Source organism: Chlorocebus sabaeus, chromosome 5, assembly GCF_047675955.1.
Source record: "Chlorocebus sabaeus isolate Y175 chromosome 5, mChlSab1.0.hap1, whole genome shotgun sequence".
NCBI lineage: Eukaryota > Metazoa > Chordata > Mammalia > Primates > Cercopithecidae > Chlorocebus > Chlorocebus sabaeus.
In genome coordinates, this window is record NC_132908.1 from 19,434,076 (window position 1) to 19,449,588 (window position 15,513).

A 15,513-nucleotide genomic window follows, 5' to 3' on the forward strand; every position below is an offset into this window, starting at 1 on the left:
GGGAGGCTGAGGCAGGAAAATTTCTGGAACCCGGGAGGCAAAGGTTGCAGTGAGCCGAGATTGTGCCACTGCACTCCAGCCTGGGCAACAGAGCAAGATTCCATCTCAAAAAAAAGAAGAGGAATGACAAGTTCCTAAAATGGCCTCAAATCGTTCACCCTCCTGAACAGCAATGATCCACTATAAAACACTTTGATCCTGTAGCTTGTAGCTGTCAGTGGGGAAAAATATCCCCAAAGTCCAAGATCTACGATAGTTCTTTTTGTTTGTTTGTTTTTTGAGACAGAATTTCACTTTTGTTACCCAGGCTGGAGTACAGTGGTGCAGTCTCAGCTCAATGCAACCTCTGCCTCCCGGGTTCAAGTGATTCTCCGGCCTCAGCCTCCCAAGTAGCTGGAATTACAGGTGTGCACCACCATACCCAGCTAATTTTTGTATTTTTAGTGGAGACAGGGTTTCACCATGTTGGCCAAGCTAGTCTCGAACTCCTGACCTCAGGTGATCCACCCACCTCAGCCTCCCAAAGTGCTGGAATTATAAGCATGAGCCACCGCACCCAGCTGATAGTTCTTATTCAAGCAAGGGCTTTTGAGTTTCGAAAGCAACCTAAACACACAAATGAAACAAAACTGGCCAGTAGAACCTAGTGACTTCAGGAAATTTTGTATATTTAGGGTTTGCCTCTGAGCTGCTGCATGGCTGAGTGGCTCTGGGAATGACTAATTTCAGACAGAGGAGAAGCACAGAGTGTCAGGAAAGGGCTTGATGTCTTTTTAAGTTTCAGATCAGAAGAGGTTGCTGGCAGGGCACGGGGGTTCCCGCCTGTAATCCCAGCACTTTGGGAGGCTGAGGTGGGTAGATCACCTGACGTCAGGAGTTCAAGACCAGCCTGACCAACATGGTGAAACCCTATCTCTACTAAAAATACAAAAATTAGCCAGGTGGGGTGGTACACAGTGTAATCCCAGCTACTCGGGAGGCTGAGGCAGGAGAATCACTTGAACCCAGGAGCCAGAGTTGTAGTGAGCCGAGATTGCGCCATTGCACTCCGGCCTGGGCAACAGAGCAAGACTCCCTCTCAAAAAAAAAAAAAAAAAAAAAAAAAAAAAAAAAAAAAAACTACAGAGACTTTAGTATCAGCCAGACATGCTTTAAGTCCTAGTTTTGTCTCCTGCACTGTAGCCCTTGGCACATTGCTTAAACAGTCTATACTCCATTTTCCACAACTGGACAATAGAGATAACCATAGAACCCAGGTCTCAAGTAGGGTCAAGTAGCTAGAGGGTTTAGCATGGAATTTTGCCAACAGCACATAGTCACTGTGAGTTTTTATTCATCATTTTATTATACACCCTAAACTCACAAGACATTTGCTCTAAAGTTTTGTTGTTCTTTTAAGACTGGTTGGAAACTCCAACATCTATCCAGAGCCAGGCAGGTAATGTTAATAAGTGAAAGTTGTTTAGACCGAAGAAAATAATAAGGAATGGTGGGAACTGTGATGAACTGAAGAGTGTATTTCTTATCTAAAGGAGATAGCTACTGCTTAGCACCAAATATTTTAGTTTTCTCAAAAGAAGTTGGAAAATGTAGCCTATGTGAGACTTTCCTCATTCTTTTTTTTTTTCAGATAGGGTCTTGACCTGTTGCCCAGGCTGGAGTATGGTGGCATGATCACAGCTGGGATGCCTGAGGTGTCAGAGAAGGGGACCAAGGGATAGGCTGTCTTGTCCCAGAAAGGGCTGCCCAGACTGGAGTGTAGTGGCACAATCATAGCTGACTGCAGCCTCAGCATCCCAGGCACAAGTGATCCTCCCACCTTAGCCTCCCAAGTAGCTGGGACCACAGATGCATGGCACCATGCCCAGCTAATTTTTGTAGAGATTGGGTTTCTCCATGTTGCCCAGGCTAGTCTTGAGATCCTGGGCTCAAGTGATCCTTGCCATTCCTCCTTCTAAAGTGCTAAGATTACAGGCATGAGCCACCACGCCCAGCCACCTCATTTTTTTTTTTTTTTTGAGATGGAGTCTCGCTCTGTTGCCCAGGCTGGAGTGCAGTGGCTCAATCTTGGCTTACTGCAACCTCCACCTCACAGATTCAAACGATTCTCCTGCCTCAGCCTCCTAAGTAGCTGAAATTATAGTGCCTGCCACCATGCCTGGCTTTTTATTATTATTATATTATTATTATTATTATTATTTCATTTTTAGTAGAGACGGGGTTTCAGTATGTTGGCCGGGCTGGTTTTGAACTCCTGACCTCAAGTGATCCACCTGCCTTGGTCTCCCAAAGTGCTGGGATTACAGGCATAAGCCACCATGCCCAGCCACCTCATTCTTAAAACACATCTACAGGCCAAATTCAGCCTATGATAGAGATCCCAGATAAAATATGGGATGCTTTGGGATATACTTATACTAAAAAGTTATTCATTACCTAAAATTTGAATTTAACTACGTGTTCCACTTTTTGTCTTGCAAAGTCTGGCACTCGTAGCCTATGGGAGTGCCATTTTTGCAACTTACATCCTAAAAGGACCCAAGGTATCAATTTCCATCACTTACTAGGGCAGAGAACATGCACACACACTCTCTTTCTCACTTGCACAAGCACACAAACACGCGCCCTCTCCAGTAGCCTGTCTTGCGTCTAGACTTTGGTGTTTTTCAAACATTTCCCAGGTGATTCTGCCGTTCTCCCTGAATTTAGAATCAACGAGATGCCGAGAGCAATCTTCAGCAAACTGAGGGAAAGGGGGCAACAAGAACGTACCTCCAGGTCCGATTCAGAGGGCTTCTTTTCTTTACTTTCCATTTCCATCTCCTGCTGTAACATGACATCGAGCTGCTGTTCTGGACTCATTGGTCTGCTTCCTGGGAACGTCAAAGATGGCTTTCCCTCCTTCTTCATGGGCGAGAAGATTGACGTCTTAAAGGCCAAGTTGATCCTGAAAAGTAGACACAGCTCAGCCCTTGGTGTTTGGTTCTCCAGAGAGGTGCTGTGGTGTTGCCTACATTCCCTAGCCTGATGAGTGTGGTTCTGCAACAGCCCTTCTCCTCTGTGTCATCTAATGTCATGTGTGTATACCTCAAAGATGACCGTAACGACTGAACACCTCATAGGTATTTCAGCATGGTTTTGTTCAGTTGGTTTATTTTGTTTACAATCTCAAAAAGCCTGGCCAACATGGTAAAACCACGTCTCTACTAAAAATACACAAATTAGCCAGGCCTGGTGGCACGTACCTGAAATCCCAGCTACTCGGGAGGCTGAGGCAGGAGCATCGCTTGAACCTAGGAGGTAGAGGTTGCAGCAAGCTGAGATCATGCCACTGCACTCCAGCCTGAACAACAGAGCAAGACTCTGTTTCAAAAAAAATTTTTTTTTGGATTAAGGTGATTGGTGGACAAAATGTGATTATCTGGGAATCCTTTGAAGCCAAGAAATAGAGTGTGGCTTCAGTGAGACCACATTCTTCTTCCGTTCAGCCCACTGTCCTGCCTTCTCTGGTGCCCACAGTGACATCTTACCTAGTGGAATTCTCTTTGTTTCTGGAGGAAAACTTCGTTTTCTTCCTCATGGGCTCTGATGAGCTTTTATTTGCTGGAAGAATGGAGAAGAAAGACATCAGTGATGGGCAATGGCGTTGGGCTGTTCTCCGTCCACAGGGGCATGACTCTTGGAACAGTCCAGGAGCACACTAAGGAAAGTGGACATGGTATGGTGCAACGAGGCAGGAGATGTGGGCTGAGGTCCCATGTGCATCACTGATTACCTGTGTGACCCTGAAGAACTGGCTTTGTCACTCCGGACCTCAGCTTCCTCAATTGTAGAGTGGGGATGTGCATATCTTCCATTCATCCATACATTTGGCAAGAATTAACAACTGCTCATTTCATGTATTCTCCAATATTGTATACTCTATTTTCTAAACACCTGTTATATTACTGTTTAATACTTATCTTTAAGTAGACTTGGGCATTTAAACTTAGTACATTTGGACAGCCACGGTGGTTCACGCCTGTAATCCCAGTACTTTGGGAGGCTGAGGTAGGCGGATCACCTGAGGTCAGGAGTTCAAGACCAGCCTGGCCAACATGGCAAAACCCCATCTCTACTAAAAAATATTAAAAATAGCCGGGCATCATGGCGACCGCCTGTAGTCCCAGCTACTTGGGAGGCTGAGGCAGGGAGAATTGCTTGAACCAGGAGGTGGAGGTTGCCATGAGCCATGATTGTGCCACTGCACTCCAGCCTGGGCGATAGAGTGAGATTCCATCTCAAAAAAAATAAATAAAATTAAAAATAAAATAGGCTGGGCACGGTGGCTCATGCCTGTAATCCCAGCACTTTGGGAGGCCAAGGCAGGCAGATCACGAGGTCAGGAGTTTGAGACCAGCCTGACCAACATGTGAAACCCCCCCGTCTCTACTAAAAATGCAAAAATTAGCCGGGTGTGGTGGCACGTGCCTATAATCCCAGCTACTCAGGAGGCTGAGGCAGGAGAATCGCTTGAACCCAGGGGACAGAGGTTGCAGTGAGCCGAGACAGCACCATTGTACTCCAGCCTGGGCAATGAGAGTGAAACTCCGTCTCAAAACATTTTAATATATAAATAAATAAATAAATAAAATAAACTTAGTACATTTATTTTTGAAAGAAATTTTATGATTATCAGAAATAAGAAACAATAAGTATATATTTATTGCAAGTGGAAAAAGCAATACCATTTGCAATAAATAGAAGGTAGCTACAATTAATTCAATAAGTGATATAAAAACTATATTATTAAACTTTAGTTAGATATTACTTGCTAAAGTGTCTATCTTTGAACTTCTCAAAATAGTCTAAATGTAACGATAATACAAAAAAATCCTTTTTTTTTTTTTTTTTTTTTTTGAGACAGGGTCTCACTCTGTTGCTTGTCCTGGAGTGCAGTGGCATGATTTCAGCTCACTGCAACCTCAACCACCCAGGCTCAGGTGATCCTCCCACCTCAGCCTCCTGAGTAGCTAGGAGTAATGGCGCATGCCACCACATCCGGCTAATTTTCCTATATTTTGTAGAGACAGGGTTTTGTCATGTTGCCCAGGTTGGTCTCCAACTCCTGGGCACAAGTGATCCTCTCAATAAACTCAACAATCGAGGTATAGATTCACAAAATGGAAATAATACGGCAATAACAATATTACGCCAAAGTAAATTTTTAAGATCCTCCAAGTACGAATGTATTTTAATGAATAATAAGCAGAAATCAACTCAAGCAAGGACATGAATAACAGACACCAGTGCCGCTCTGAAGAAAGCATCTTAGTACTTTATATTCAAAGACTCTAGATGGCCTGAGAATTTTGGGGACAATGAAACCTGGGAGGCATTACTACTAGTTCTTCATGGATATTAATAATTTTGGACTAAGAAAATCATTAAAGACTGCTACAGACTGAATGCTAATGTCTTGTGAAATTTTGTATATTGAAACTTAATCCCCAGCATGATAGTATTTGGAGGTGGGTGTTGGGAGCAAGCCCCCCAAAATCCGGCCATAAACTGGCCCCAAGACTGGCCATAAACAAAATCTCTGCAGCACTGTAACATGTTCATAATGGCTGTAACGCCAGCACTGGAAGGTTGTGGGTTTATGGGAATGAAGGCAAGGAACACCTGGCCTGCCCAGGGAGGAAAACCGCTTAAAGGCATTCTTAAGCGACCAACAATGGCATGAGCGATCTGTGCCTTAAGGACATGCTCCTGCTGCAGTTAACTAGCCCAACCTATTCCTTTAAGTCAGCCCATCCCTTCGTTTCCCATAAGGGATACTTTTAGTTAATTTAATATCTATAGAAACAATGCTAATGACTAGTTTGCTCTCAATAAATATGTGGGTAAATCTCTGTCTGGGGCTGTCAGCTCTGAAGGCTGTGAGACCCCTGATTTCCCACTTCACACCTCTATATTTCTGTGTGTGTGTCTTTAATTCCTCTAGTGCCGCGGGGTTAGGGTCTCCCTGACCGATCCGGTCTTGGCAGGTGGGACCCTTGGGAGATGATTAGGTCATGAGGGCTCCATCTTATGAATGAGATTGTGCCTTTATAAAAGAAACACCAAAAAGATCCCTCACCCCTTCTCCCATGTGAGCACACAGCAAGAAGATAGAGAAGACAGATGTCTATGAATCAGGAAGAGGACCCTCACCATACTCTGAATCTGTCGGTACCTTGATCTTGGACTTTACAGTCTCCAGAACCATAACATATTTATTTCTGTTGTTTACAAGCCACTAGGTTTATAATACTTTGTTATAGCAGCCCAAAACGAACTAAGATGATGACCATGAAATTAGCAATTAGAGCAGCAAACTTAAGGTTCTGTGTATCATGATCTTGAACATTTGGGTATTAATTATTTGCCACATGTCCTTAAAGCAGGAACATGCAAAAGCAGCATCCTAGAGACTGTGGGTGTACATGTAATACACAAATAACACTGGTAAGAACCACTTGGAAAAAAAATCATCCAAGTGATATTGAAAGGGCTACGACAATAAGAATGGAATCAGAATTTGGAGAAGGGAGGTAGAAAACCATAAGTAATTAGAAAATTTGAAATGGAAAGATAGTCATTTAAACAAAAAACACTCATTAGACATGAAAAACTCAAGACTGAATAGAGTTGAAGAGAAAATTAATAAATTGGAAGATGTCATTGAGAAACTTACCCAGACATAGCACAGAGAGAAAAATGAAAAATATAAAAATGAGTTTGAGACAGAGAGCAGATCAAGAGTGCCAACATACGTCCAACAAAAATTACTAAAGGATACCCTTATGTCGATATACCTATGCTTGGTGGGAATTAAATTAACACACACAAGGTGCTGTGGTAAGCAGCTTCCAAGATAGCCCCTAATGATCCCCATCTCCTGGTAATACCCCTTTGTAGTGTAATCCTCTCCCCTTGAGTATGGGCTAGAACTAGTGACTCCTAACAGACAGAATGTGGCAAAAGTGATAGGATGTCACTTCCAAGATTAAGTTCCAAAAAAAGCCTATGGGTTCTCTCTTGCTGTCTCTCTCTTTCTCTCTCCCTCCCTTGCTCTAAGGGAAGCCAGAAGCCATGTTGTGAGTTGTTCTAAGGGAGAGACCCATGTGGCAAGAAACTGGTGTCTATGGCTAACAGTCAGCAAGGACCTGATGCCATGAGTGAGTTTGGAAGAGGATCCTTCCCTAGTTGCCTTTAGATGATGGTGGCCTTGGTGTATGCTTTGATTGCTAGTGAGGGGCCCTGAGCCAGCACTACAAATTCAGTCATGCCCACGTTCTTGCCCCCACTGAAATTGTAAGATAATAAATACTGGTCCTTTTAAGCCACAGAGTTTTGGAATAACTTATCATGCAGCAAACAGTAACACAAGTACATAGAACAGTGCCTGGTATATGTAAACTGTCTATAAATGTTAGCCATTTGCATTCATTTCCTCTATAGATAAGGAGGAGAGTGAGGCTTTACAAAGTTCTCCAAAGTTAGCTTTAGCAAAAGCGGAGCCAGGATCAGAACCCAGGAGTAAAAATTTCACTCCAGGCCGGGTGCAGTGGCTTATGCCTGTAATCCCAGCACTTTGGGAGGCTGAAGCGGGTGGATCACCTTATGTCAGCAGTTTGAGACCAGCCTGGCCAACACAGTGAAATCCCGTCTCTACTAAAAATACAAAAAAAAAAAAAAATTAGCCAGGTGTGGCCTGTAGTCCCACCTACTCAGGAGTCAGGCAGGAGAATCACTTGGGCCCGGGAGGCGGAGGTTGCAGTGAGCCGAGATCATGCCACTGCACTCCAGCCTGGGCGACAGAGTGAGACTCCATCTAAAATAAATAAATAAATAAATAAATAAATAAATAATTCCCTCCAGAGCCCCAAGGGTATGACACTGCCACAAGTACCTGATGATGGCAGCCCCTGACCGGTCCTGTCCCTAGGGACATTGATGGTGGCCGGTTGGTACACCTTCAGCAGGTCTTTCAGCTTCAGGTCCTGGGCCATCAAGGAGTAGTTGTTGGCGATGGAATCACTGGGTCCACGGTGGTGATGCTGCTCTTTGAAGGGTGCAGCCAAGGTCCATGATGTGCGTTGCATCAAGGGCGGGTAAAAGCTGTGTGACATGATCGTCTACGAGGGAAGAAGTGCAGAGTGAGATGCAATGAGGAACATCTCCCCATGAGCCTGGGCTCTGCTCACGTTGAGGCTCATGAGAGTTGCAAGTGCCTTATGCTGTTTCTGCCTTCTGCACATTCAGTGGAAAGACTTTCTGAACAGACACCAACTGTACTTCTCTGACCATTTTGAGCATGAATTCTGATGTCAGGGATAATAGTTTGCATTCACCAGTAACTCTGAGGCAGGTAATTGACATCTCTGGTCTTTATTCCTTATGGACATGACTACAAGGTAGGAACAATTACCCTCATTTTACAATGAAACATGTAGAAGTTCAGAGAGTTTAAATAACACAGCAGATCAGTGGATGGCCAGATTCTAACTCACCTTTGAACAATGGCATAGCTCTCTCTCCCACACTTCTGCAGCCTCTTCTGGGGGCAAACGTGACCAAAGCTACTAATCCCACTTGTCAGGTCTGTTTAACCCCCCACCCGCAATGAGTACCTGCCAAATACTGAGAGAAGTGGGGAAAGCACTTCACCTCCTCACCCTCAACAGAAGAGCTGGCAGCCAGGTGTGCATACCTGATAGAGCTCAGATGGTTCCTCATTAGCAGAAGCAGGCAGAGGGGGCAGTTCTGGCTGCCCCTGGGAGTGGCTCATGTGATGTATGGAGTCACTTCTGGCGATCTGTGGGACATGGGAACAAAGCCACCCTTCAGAAATTAGGGAAGATTTGCAAGCCTCTGAGTTGGTTAGGACTAAAGAGGTCCCCAGGAAAGGTTTTAGGTCCAGAGCAAAACACCCCTATCACTCCCATCCATTATGTATGTTTCATTTATTTAAAAATTGACAGATAAGGGCCACGTGTGGTGGCTCACACCGGTAATCCCACCAGTTTGGCAGGCCAGGGAGGGTGGATGACCTGAGATCAGGAGTTCAAGACCAGCCTGACCAATACAGTGAAATTCTATCTCTACTAAAAAACAAAAATTAGCCAGGCATGGTGGCGTGTACCTGTACTCTCAGCTACTTGGGAGGCTGAGACAGGAGAATTGCTTGAACCTGCGAGGCGGAGGTTGCAGTGAGCTGAGGTTGCACTCTGAGATGTATTAAAGTGTATATACATTAAAGAGTGACTAAATCTAATTAGCATATGCATTACCTTGTATGGTTATTATCTTTGCAGTGAGAATACATCCACTCTCACAGCATTGTTCAAGAATAAAATATATTGGTAATTAGTCACCATGCTGTACAATAGATCTCTTGAAGTTATTCCTGCCATCTAACTGAAATTTTATATCCTGTGACCATCTCCCCAACCCTTCCACTCCTGTTTCTCTTTTTTTTTTTTTTTTTTTGAGATGGAGTCTTGCTCTGTCACCCAGGCTGGAGAGCAGTGGCACTATCTCGGCTCAATGCAACCTCTGCCTCCCGGGGTCAAGTGATTCTCCTCCCTCAGCCTCCCAAGTAGCTGGGATTACAGGTGCCTGCCACCACACCCAGCTAATTTTGTATTTTTAGTAGAGATGGGGTTTCACCATGTTGGCCAGGCTGGTCTTGAACTCCTGGCCTCAAGTGATCTGCCCGCCTCGGCCTCCCAAAGTGCTGGGATTACAGGCATGAGCCACCATGCCTGGCCCCTGCTTCATTTTTTAATCATTCAGTGTATCCTCCTCGGATTCCCTTCTATAAGCAAATGTGGATATTTTTCCCCCGTGGAAGAGTCCAAATTCTGAGGACATCCCCAGTACCCTACCCTCAGGTATGATTAAAGGCGGTGACTTTAAAAAAAATGGACTCTTGCATTTTTTTCTTTTTTCTTTCTTTCTTTTTTTTTTTTTTTGAGACTCACTCTGTCACCCAGGCTAGAGTGCAATGGTACAATCTTGGCTCACTGCAACCTCTGCTTCCTGGATTCAAGCAATCCTCCCACCTCAGCCTCCCAAGAAGCTGGATGGGTGCCCACTACCATGCTTGGCTAATTTTTATATTTTTAGTAGAGATGGGGTTTCACCATATTGGTCAGGCTGGTCTCGAACTCCTGACCTCAGGTGATCCACCCGCTTCGACCTCCCAAAGTGCTGCTGGGATTACAGGCGTGAGCCACCCCCCCAGGTGGACTCTTGCATTTTCACATGTGCAAAACTCCAAAGAGAAATTCACGCAGGCAGTGGCACTGAATTTTCTGTGTATTTAACACACACATAAGCAACTCTTTATGCTTCCTGCAAAAAGGAAAAGTGTTATTTCAACAGTGTGGGTGTTGAGTCCTCCATTCCAACCAGTGAGTGCATACTGTGGAGCAAGCCTCAGGTAAGGGTAAACTTGTGGCTCCCATGGTCACTCTCAGATTCCAAGTGCCCCTCCACCTCTCCTGAGCAGAGATGAAAGTGACTGCATTATTGAATGAGATGACATGTGGTTTTTGTCTGAAGACTCAGCCCCTATATGCAAAACAACCACTTCACCTGGGGCTAGTGATGGAGAAACTGCAATTTGTTCCAACACTGGAAGAAAAACTATTGGCCTGGACTTATTGAGAGGTGCTGCTGTTCAGCACTTTAAAGGTGGTTTGAGGGATTTTCAAGGGCAATTTTGGCTCTCTGTGATTTTCACCTTAGGCAATGACTTTGGACTTAACTCCTAGATAAGACGAGCCAACATTGTATCAATGTGATTTATTTGGTTGTGCAAATTATGACATGCAAGATCACTGATGAAGGGGGGATGAGGCAGGGGCATATGACTCAGCTATTAGCTGCCCCCCCCAGCCCCCAACCCCTTACAGATCGACTCAAATTAACCATCATTAACTCTCCTCGAGCACCTACCTCATTAAATAACAACAGAAAAACAAGAACTGCAGCAATAATATCTACCATTATTCCAAACTATTATGTGCCAGGTACTGTACAACCTTATGAGATTTTTTTTATACCCACATTCTAGCTGAAGAAAATGAGGCAGAGAAGATCGGTAACACGTCCCAGCCATGTAATTGGCTGGCTTGCCTTCTAAGTCAGTGACTTTTTAATTTTTTAATTTTTTATTTTTTTTTGAGACCAAGTTTTCGCTCTGTCGCCCAGGTTGGAGTGCAGTGACACGATCTCGGCACTGCAACTGCAACCTCCACCCCCTAGGTTTGAGCGATTCTCCTGCCTCAGCTTCCTTACTGCATTATGCAAATTGACAGATACGCTGTTCTTGGGATAATGAAGAAAGCAAACCGTGAGCATTTTGCAGAACACAATGAAAAGAAGGAGAACCTCTGTAGAAACTAATTAAACTGAGCTATGTCATAGGCTCGGACTAAAACAAATACACAAACAGTCATAAGTACGCTGGTAGCAGAAAGCATCCCAATCCGTGGATAAGGAGCACATGGGGCACACACAGCATCAGCAGATCTAGGCATCAATTGCGGAACGGAGCAAAGAGTTTTCTTGGCTATACCTGGCTAAGAATCCTCTGTGGCACCTTCAAGAGGAGATGGAGAGTCTCATAAGAACTAGCTGGTCGAGGCAAAATTGTTTGTTAAAAATATGAATGCTTGGCTAGGTGTGGTAGCTCATGTCTATAATCCCAGCACTTTGGGAGGCCGAGGCGGGTGGATCACTTGAGGCCAGGAGTTCGAGATCAGCCTGGCCAACATGGAGAAACCCCATCTCTACCAAAAATACAAAAATTAGCCAGGCGGTGGCACACACCTGTAGTTCCAGCTACTCAGGAGACTGAGGCAGGAGAAGCACTTGAACCCAGGAAACAGAGGCTTCAGTGAGTGAAGATCGTGCCACTGTACTCTAGCCTGGGTGACAGAGAGAGACTGTCTCAAAAAAAAAAAAAAAAAAAGAGAGAGAGAGAAAAGAAATTAATGCTTAAATCTTCTCTTTGGTAAATTTCAAGGAGCTTTTACTTCAGAGCATATTGGCTTAGTTATTATCTACAAATCCACTTTAGTTTTATTAAGTTTCAATTTAAAATGCTCCTCTGGGCACTTCACTGTATGGCAACGTGGTGATTCCACAGAGATACAACAGAGACTCAGGAACCTAGATTGGGTAGAACTGTCGCTCTGGGCAGCTTATTGCTGATGACACATGTTGTATGCATGTTCTTCATGAAGGCAGTTTCCAAATGCTTGTCTGAGGACCTGCTACACCAGAGTCACTCCAGTCTTAGACAAAAATATAGATTCCAGGGCCCCACTCCAAATCTTCTGGATCAGAATCTAAGAGTGGGGGACCAAGACTCTATGTTTTTAAGACGCTCCCCGGAATATTCGGATGTTCAGTCACAGTCCAAAGCTGATGGGTGGAATGTATGGTCTGATGGGCTTGGAAGGGAAGGAAAAGGAAGAACGGGTGTCTATTCCTGAATTTTTCACAGCAAAACTTGAAGATTTCCAAAAGTCTAATTCAGCAAAAATGATACTTCAAAGCAGACAACAAAAAATGTGATGAATACACTTGTTCAGTCAAGGGCATCTAACATGCCAATTGGCCTATGATCAAAATATCCCCCTTCCCACATATTCCCAACACATTAAAAATACAGGTAGATCGGCCAGGTGCGGTGGCTCATGCCTGTAATCCCAGCACTTTGGGAGGCTGAGGCGGGCAGATCACCTGAGGTCGGGAGTTTAAAACCAGCCTGACCAACATGGAGAAACCCCATCTCCACTAAAAATACAAAATTAGCCAGGTGTGGTGGCGTATGCCTGTAATCCCAGCTACTCGGGAGGCTGAGGCAGGAGAATCACTTGAACCCGGGAGGCGGAGGTTGCAGTGAGCTGAGATCACGCCATTGCACTCCAGCCTGAGCAACAAAGAATGAAACTGTCTCAAAAAAAAAAAAAAAAAAAAGGGTAAAACAAGAAAAGTCTTAAAATTCACACCTACCTTCTGACATGAGCAATCCATGTCACCCATGGTGTCCACTCTAATTGTAGCTATTTTTTAAAAATGAACGAAGAGCTCTCAGCTTCTCCAGGGATGTGCCTCTCCTATCCAGTTGCTCTGAAATTCACACTTCCTTATAGCATAATGGGGATGACACCAACAATGGAACTTTCCAGATGTTCTGAAAGCTCTGTTCATGAGGCTCCCTCTCTGAGGTCATAGACTTTGGCCCCCTGAGGAGTTCCCTGGTAGAAGAGGAGAGAAAGGGAAGTTAGAGATAAGGGGACAGCACTGGGTTTCTGCTGCGCTTTTAGCTCTGGTTCCTACTTCCCCAGCGGTGGCCACGCTTCCTTTCCCTCAAGTGCTTCTCTCTTGGAAATTTTGCAGAAACACATTGAGTTCACTGCAGAGGAAAGACTGAAGCAGAGTTACATATTAATACAGAGAAGAGGGAGACTCACCCCTCCAAACAACATCCTGGCAGCCCGAACTGTTCTCCCTCCTCCTGCCTGGACTCTTACGCTGGCAGTGCTTGTATGCAGGCACTGGGCACAGTAACCAAGTCTCGGCGTCTGTTGCTAAGGGAAGGAGGGGCCTCCACAGTGCCCACATACAAGACTGGGCATGATCTAGCTCTATGAGCTGGTGTCTCCCTTTGCTGGAGGCCCAGCTGGGCAGCAGGAAGTGTTGGTGACAGAAGGGAACATGGGAGGGTGTTTAGCAATGTTCCAGGAATAACAGAGGCAGCAGCAATAAAAGACCTTTGGAGACATCAAAAAGCACAGAGTATGGTGGTTAATTTCTTGGGATCTACAGTTGGACAGGTCAGACTTCAGATCCTACTCTTCTCATTAATTAGCTGTGTGGTTTGGCAAGTTGCTTAATCTCTCCAAGTGTCCTTTCTGTCTGTAAAATGGCAATTATGTGAGTCCCTACTTCATAGGGTTGCTTTGAAGGGTTAACGGGATAATGTGTACAGAGCGATTTGCATATAGTAGAAGGATAACGGATATTTTCCCGGTTTTGCCCCGTTTTAACACTAAGTCCTGCATCCTGCAAGCCATCTCAGTCCTGGGCAAACTGGGATAGTTCGATCACCCGACACAGTGGATGCTCTATAAATGTTGTGGCTAACACCAATATTGCGATAAACACAGAAATACATGTGCACATACTCAAAAGTAACAATACTAGCTGCCATCCAAATAGTAAAAGCACATGTTCCATGGTCACTGTGAAGTTCTCTCAAAACCAAGTTAGACTTAATGAGTTTTTTTGGGTGCCATGCTTGCATATCTTGGTTTTTTTTCATTCAATTTCCCCCCAGACACCATGATATTCCTATTTTAAGGATAAGGAATAAAAACTGAGAGATATGGGCCGGGTGTCACGGCTCATGCCTGTAGTCCCAGCACTCTGGGAGGCTGAGGCAGGTGGATCACTGGAGGTCAGGAGTTCGAGACCAGCCTGACCAACATGGTGAAATCCCATCTCTACTAAAAATACAAAATTAGCCAGGCATGGTGGTAGGCACCTGTAATCCCAGCTACTTGGGAGGCTGAGGCAGGAGAATCACTTGAACCTGGGAGGGAGGTTGCAGTGAGCACAGATCATGCCACTGCACCCCAGCCTGAGCAACGAGAGCGAAACTCTATCTCAAAAAAAAAAAAAAAAGAAAAGAAAAGAAAACAAAAGAAAAGAAAAACAAACAAAAAAACTGAGAGATACATAACTTTCCTAAGTCAACTTGACTCATAGGTAGCACTGACACAATTGAAACCTGTCCTGATGACTCTGAGTCCACTGCTCTTTCCGTAAACTACCTGTCCAGAACACAGACACTCCCGAATTCTTAGGAAGAGCATTGCATAGCACAAAGTACTTCAATTTTCCCCCTTTTCCCACTCCTTCCTCAAAGCTGGGCTTTCCAGCCTTTCAAACTAACCCTAAGCTTCTCCATCTCTTAGATTTGTGCTCTTTATCATAAAGTATACATATGGTTTCAAATAGCATTTAGAATCAATGAGACAGTGGGAGGGCTGGAGGTTCTGGTTTAGACAGAAATGGGGAGATGACCAGGTCTCCTATACAGGGTGTGAAACCTCATGTCCCACCAAAAACAGCAACTGTAATCCAATGAAGTGAAAAATTAGAATGGGGCTGGGTGCAGGGGCTCATGCCTTTAATCCCAGCACTTTGGGATGCCAAGGCGGGTGGATCGCCTGAGGTCAGGAGTTCGAGACTAACCTGGCCAACATGGCAAAACCCCGTCTCTACTAAAAATACAAAAAATCAGCCAGGCGTGGTGGCGGGCACCTGTAATCCCAGCTTCTTGGGATGCTGAGGCAGGAGAATTGCATGAACACAGGAGGCGGAGGTTGCAGTGAGCAGAGGTCACACCATTGCACTCCAGCCTGGACGACACAGCGAGACTCTGTCAAAAAAAAAAAATTAGAA

At 44.8% G+C, this 15,513-nt stretch overlaps 1 protein-coding gene across 1 annotated transcript in view; it reads right to left on the reverse strand.

The window, feature by feature from the left end:
- DNAH3 (dynein axonemal heavy chain 3) overlaps positions 1 to 15,513 on the reverse strand; it is a 211,576-nt gene that overhangs the window by 191,937 nt on the left and 4,126 nt on the right. The window contains exons 3-7 of the mRNA XM_073015222.1: positions 13,057 to 13,301; positions 8,738 to 8,842; positions 7,937 to 8,162; positions 3,531 to 3,603; positions 2,773 to 2,947 (exon numbers count right to left, since the gene is read on the reverse strand). Coding sequence (XP_072871323.1) covers positions 2,773 to 2,947; positions 3,531 to 3,603; positions 7,937 to 8,162; positions 8,738 to 8,842; positions 13,057 to 13,086 — 609 coding nt within the window. The 5' untranslated portion in view covers positions 13,087 to 13,301. The remainder of the gene's footprint in view (positions 1 to 2,772; positions 2,948 to 3,530; positions 3,604 to 7,936; positions 8,163 to 8,737; positions 8,843 to 13,056; positions 13,302 to 15,513) is intronic.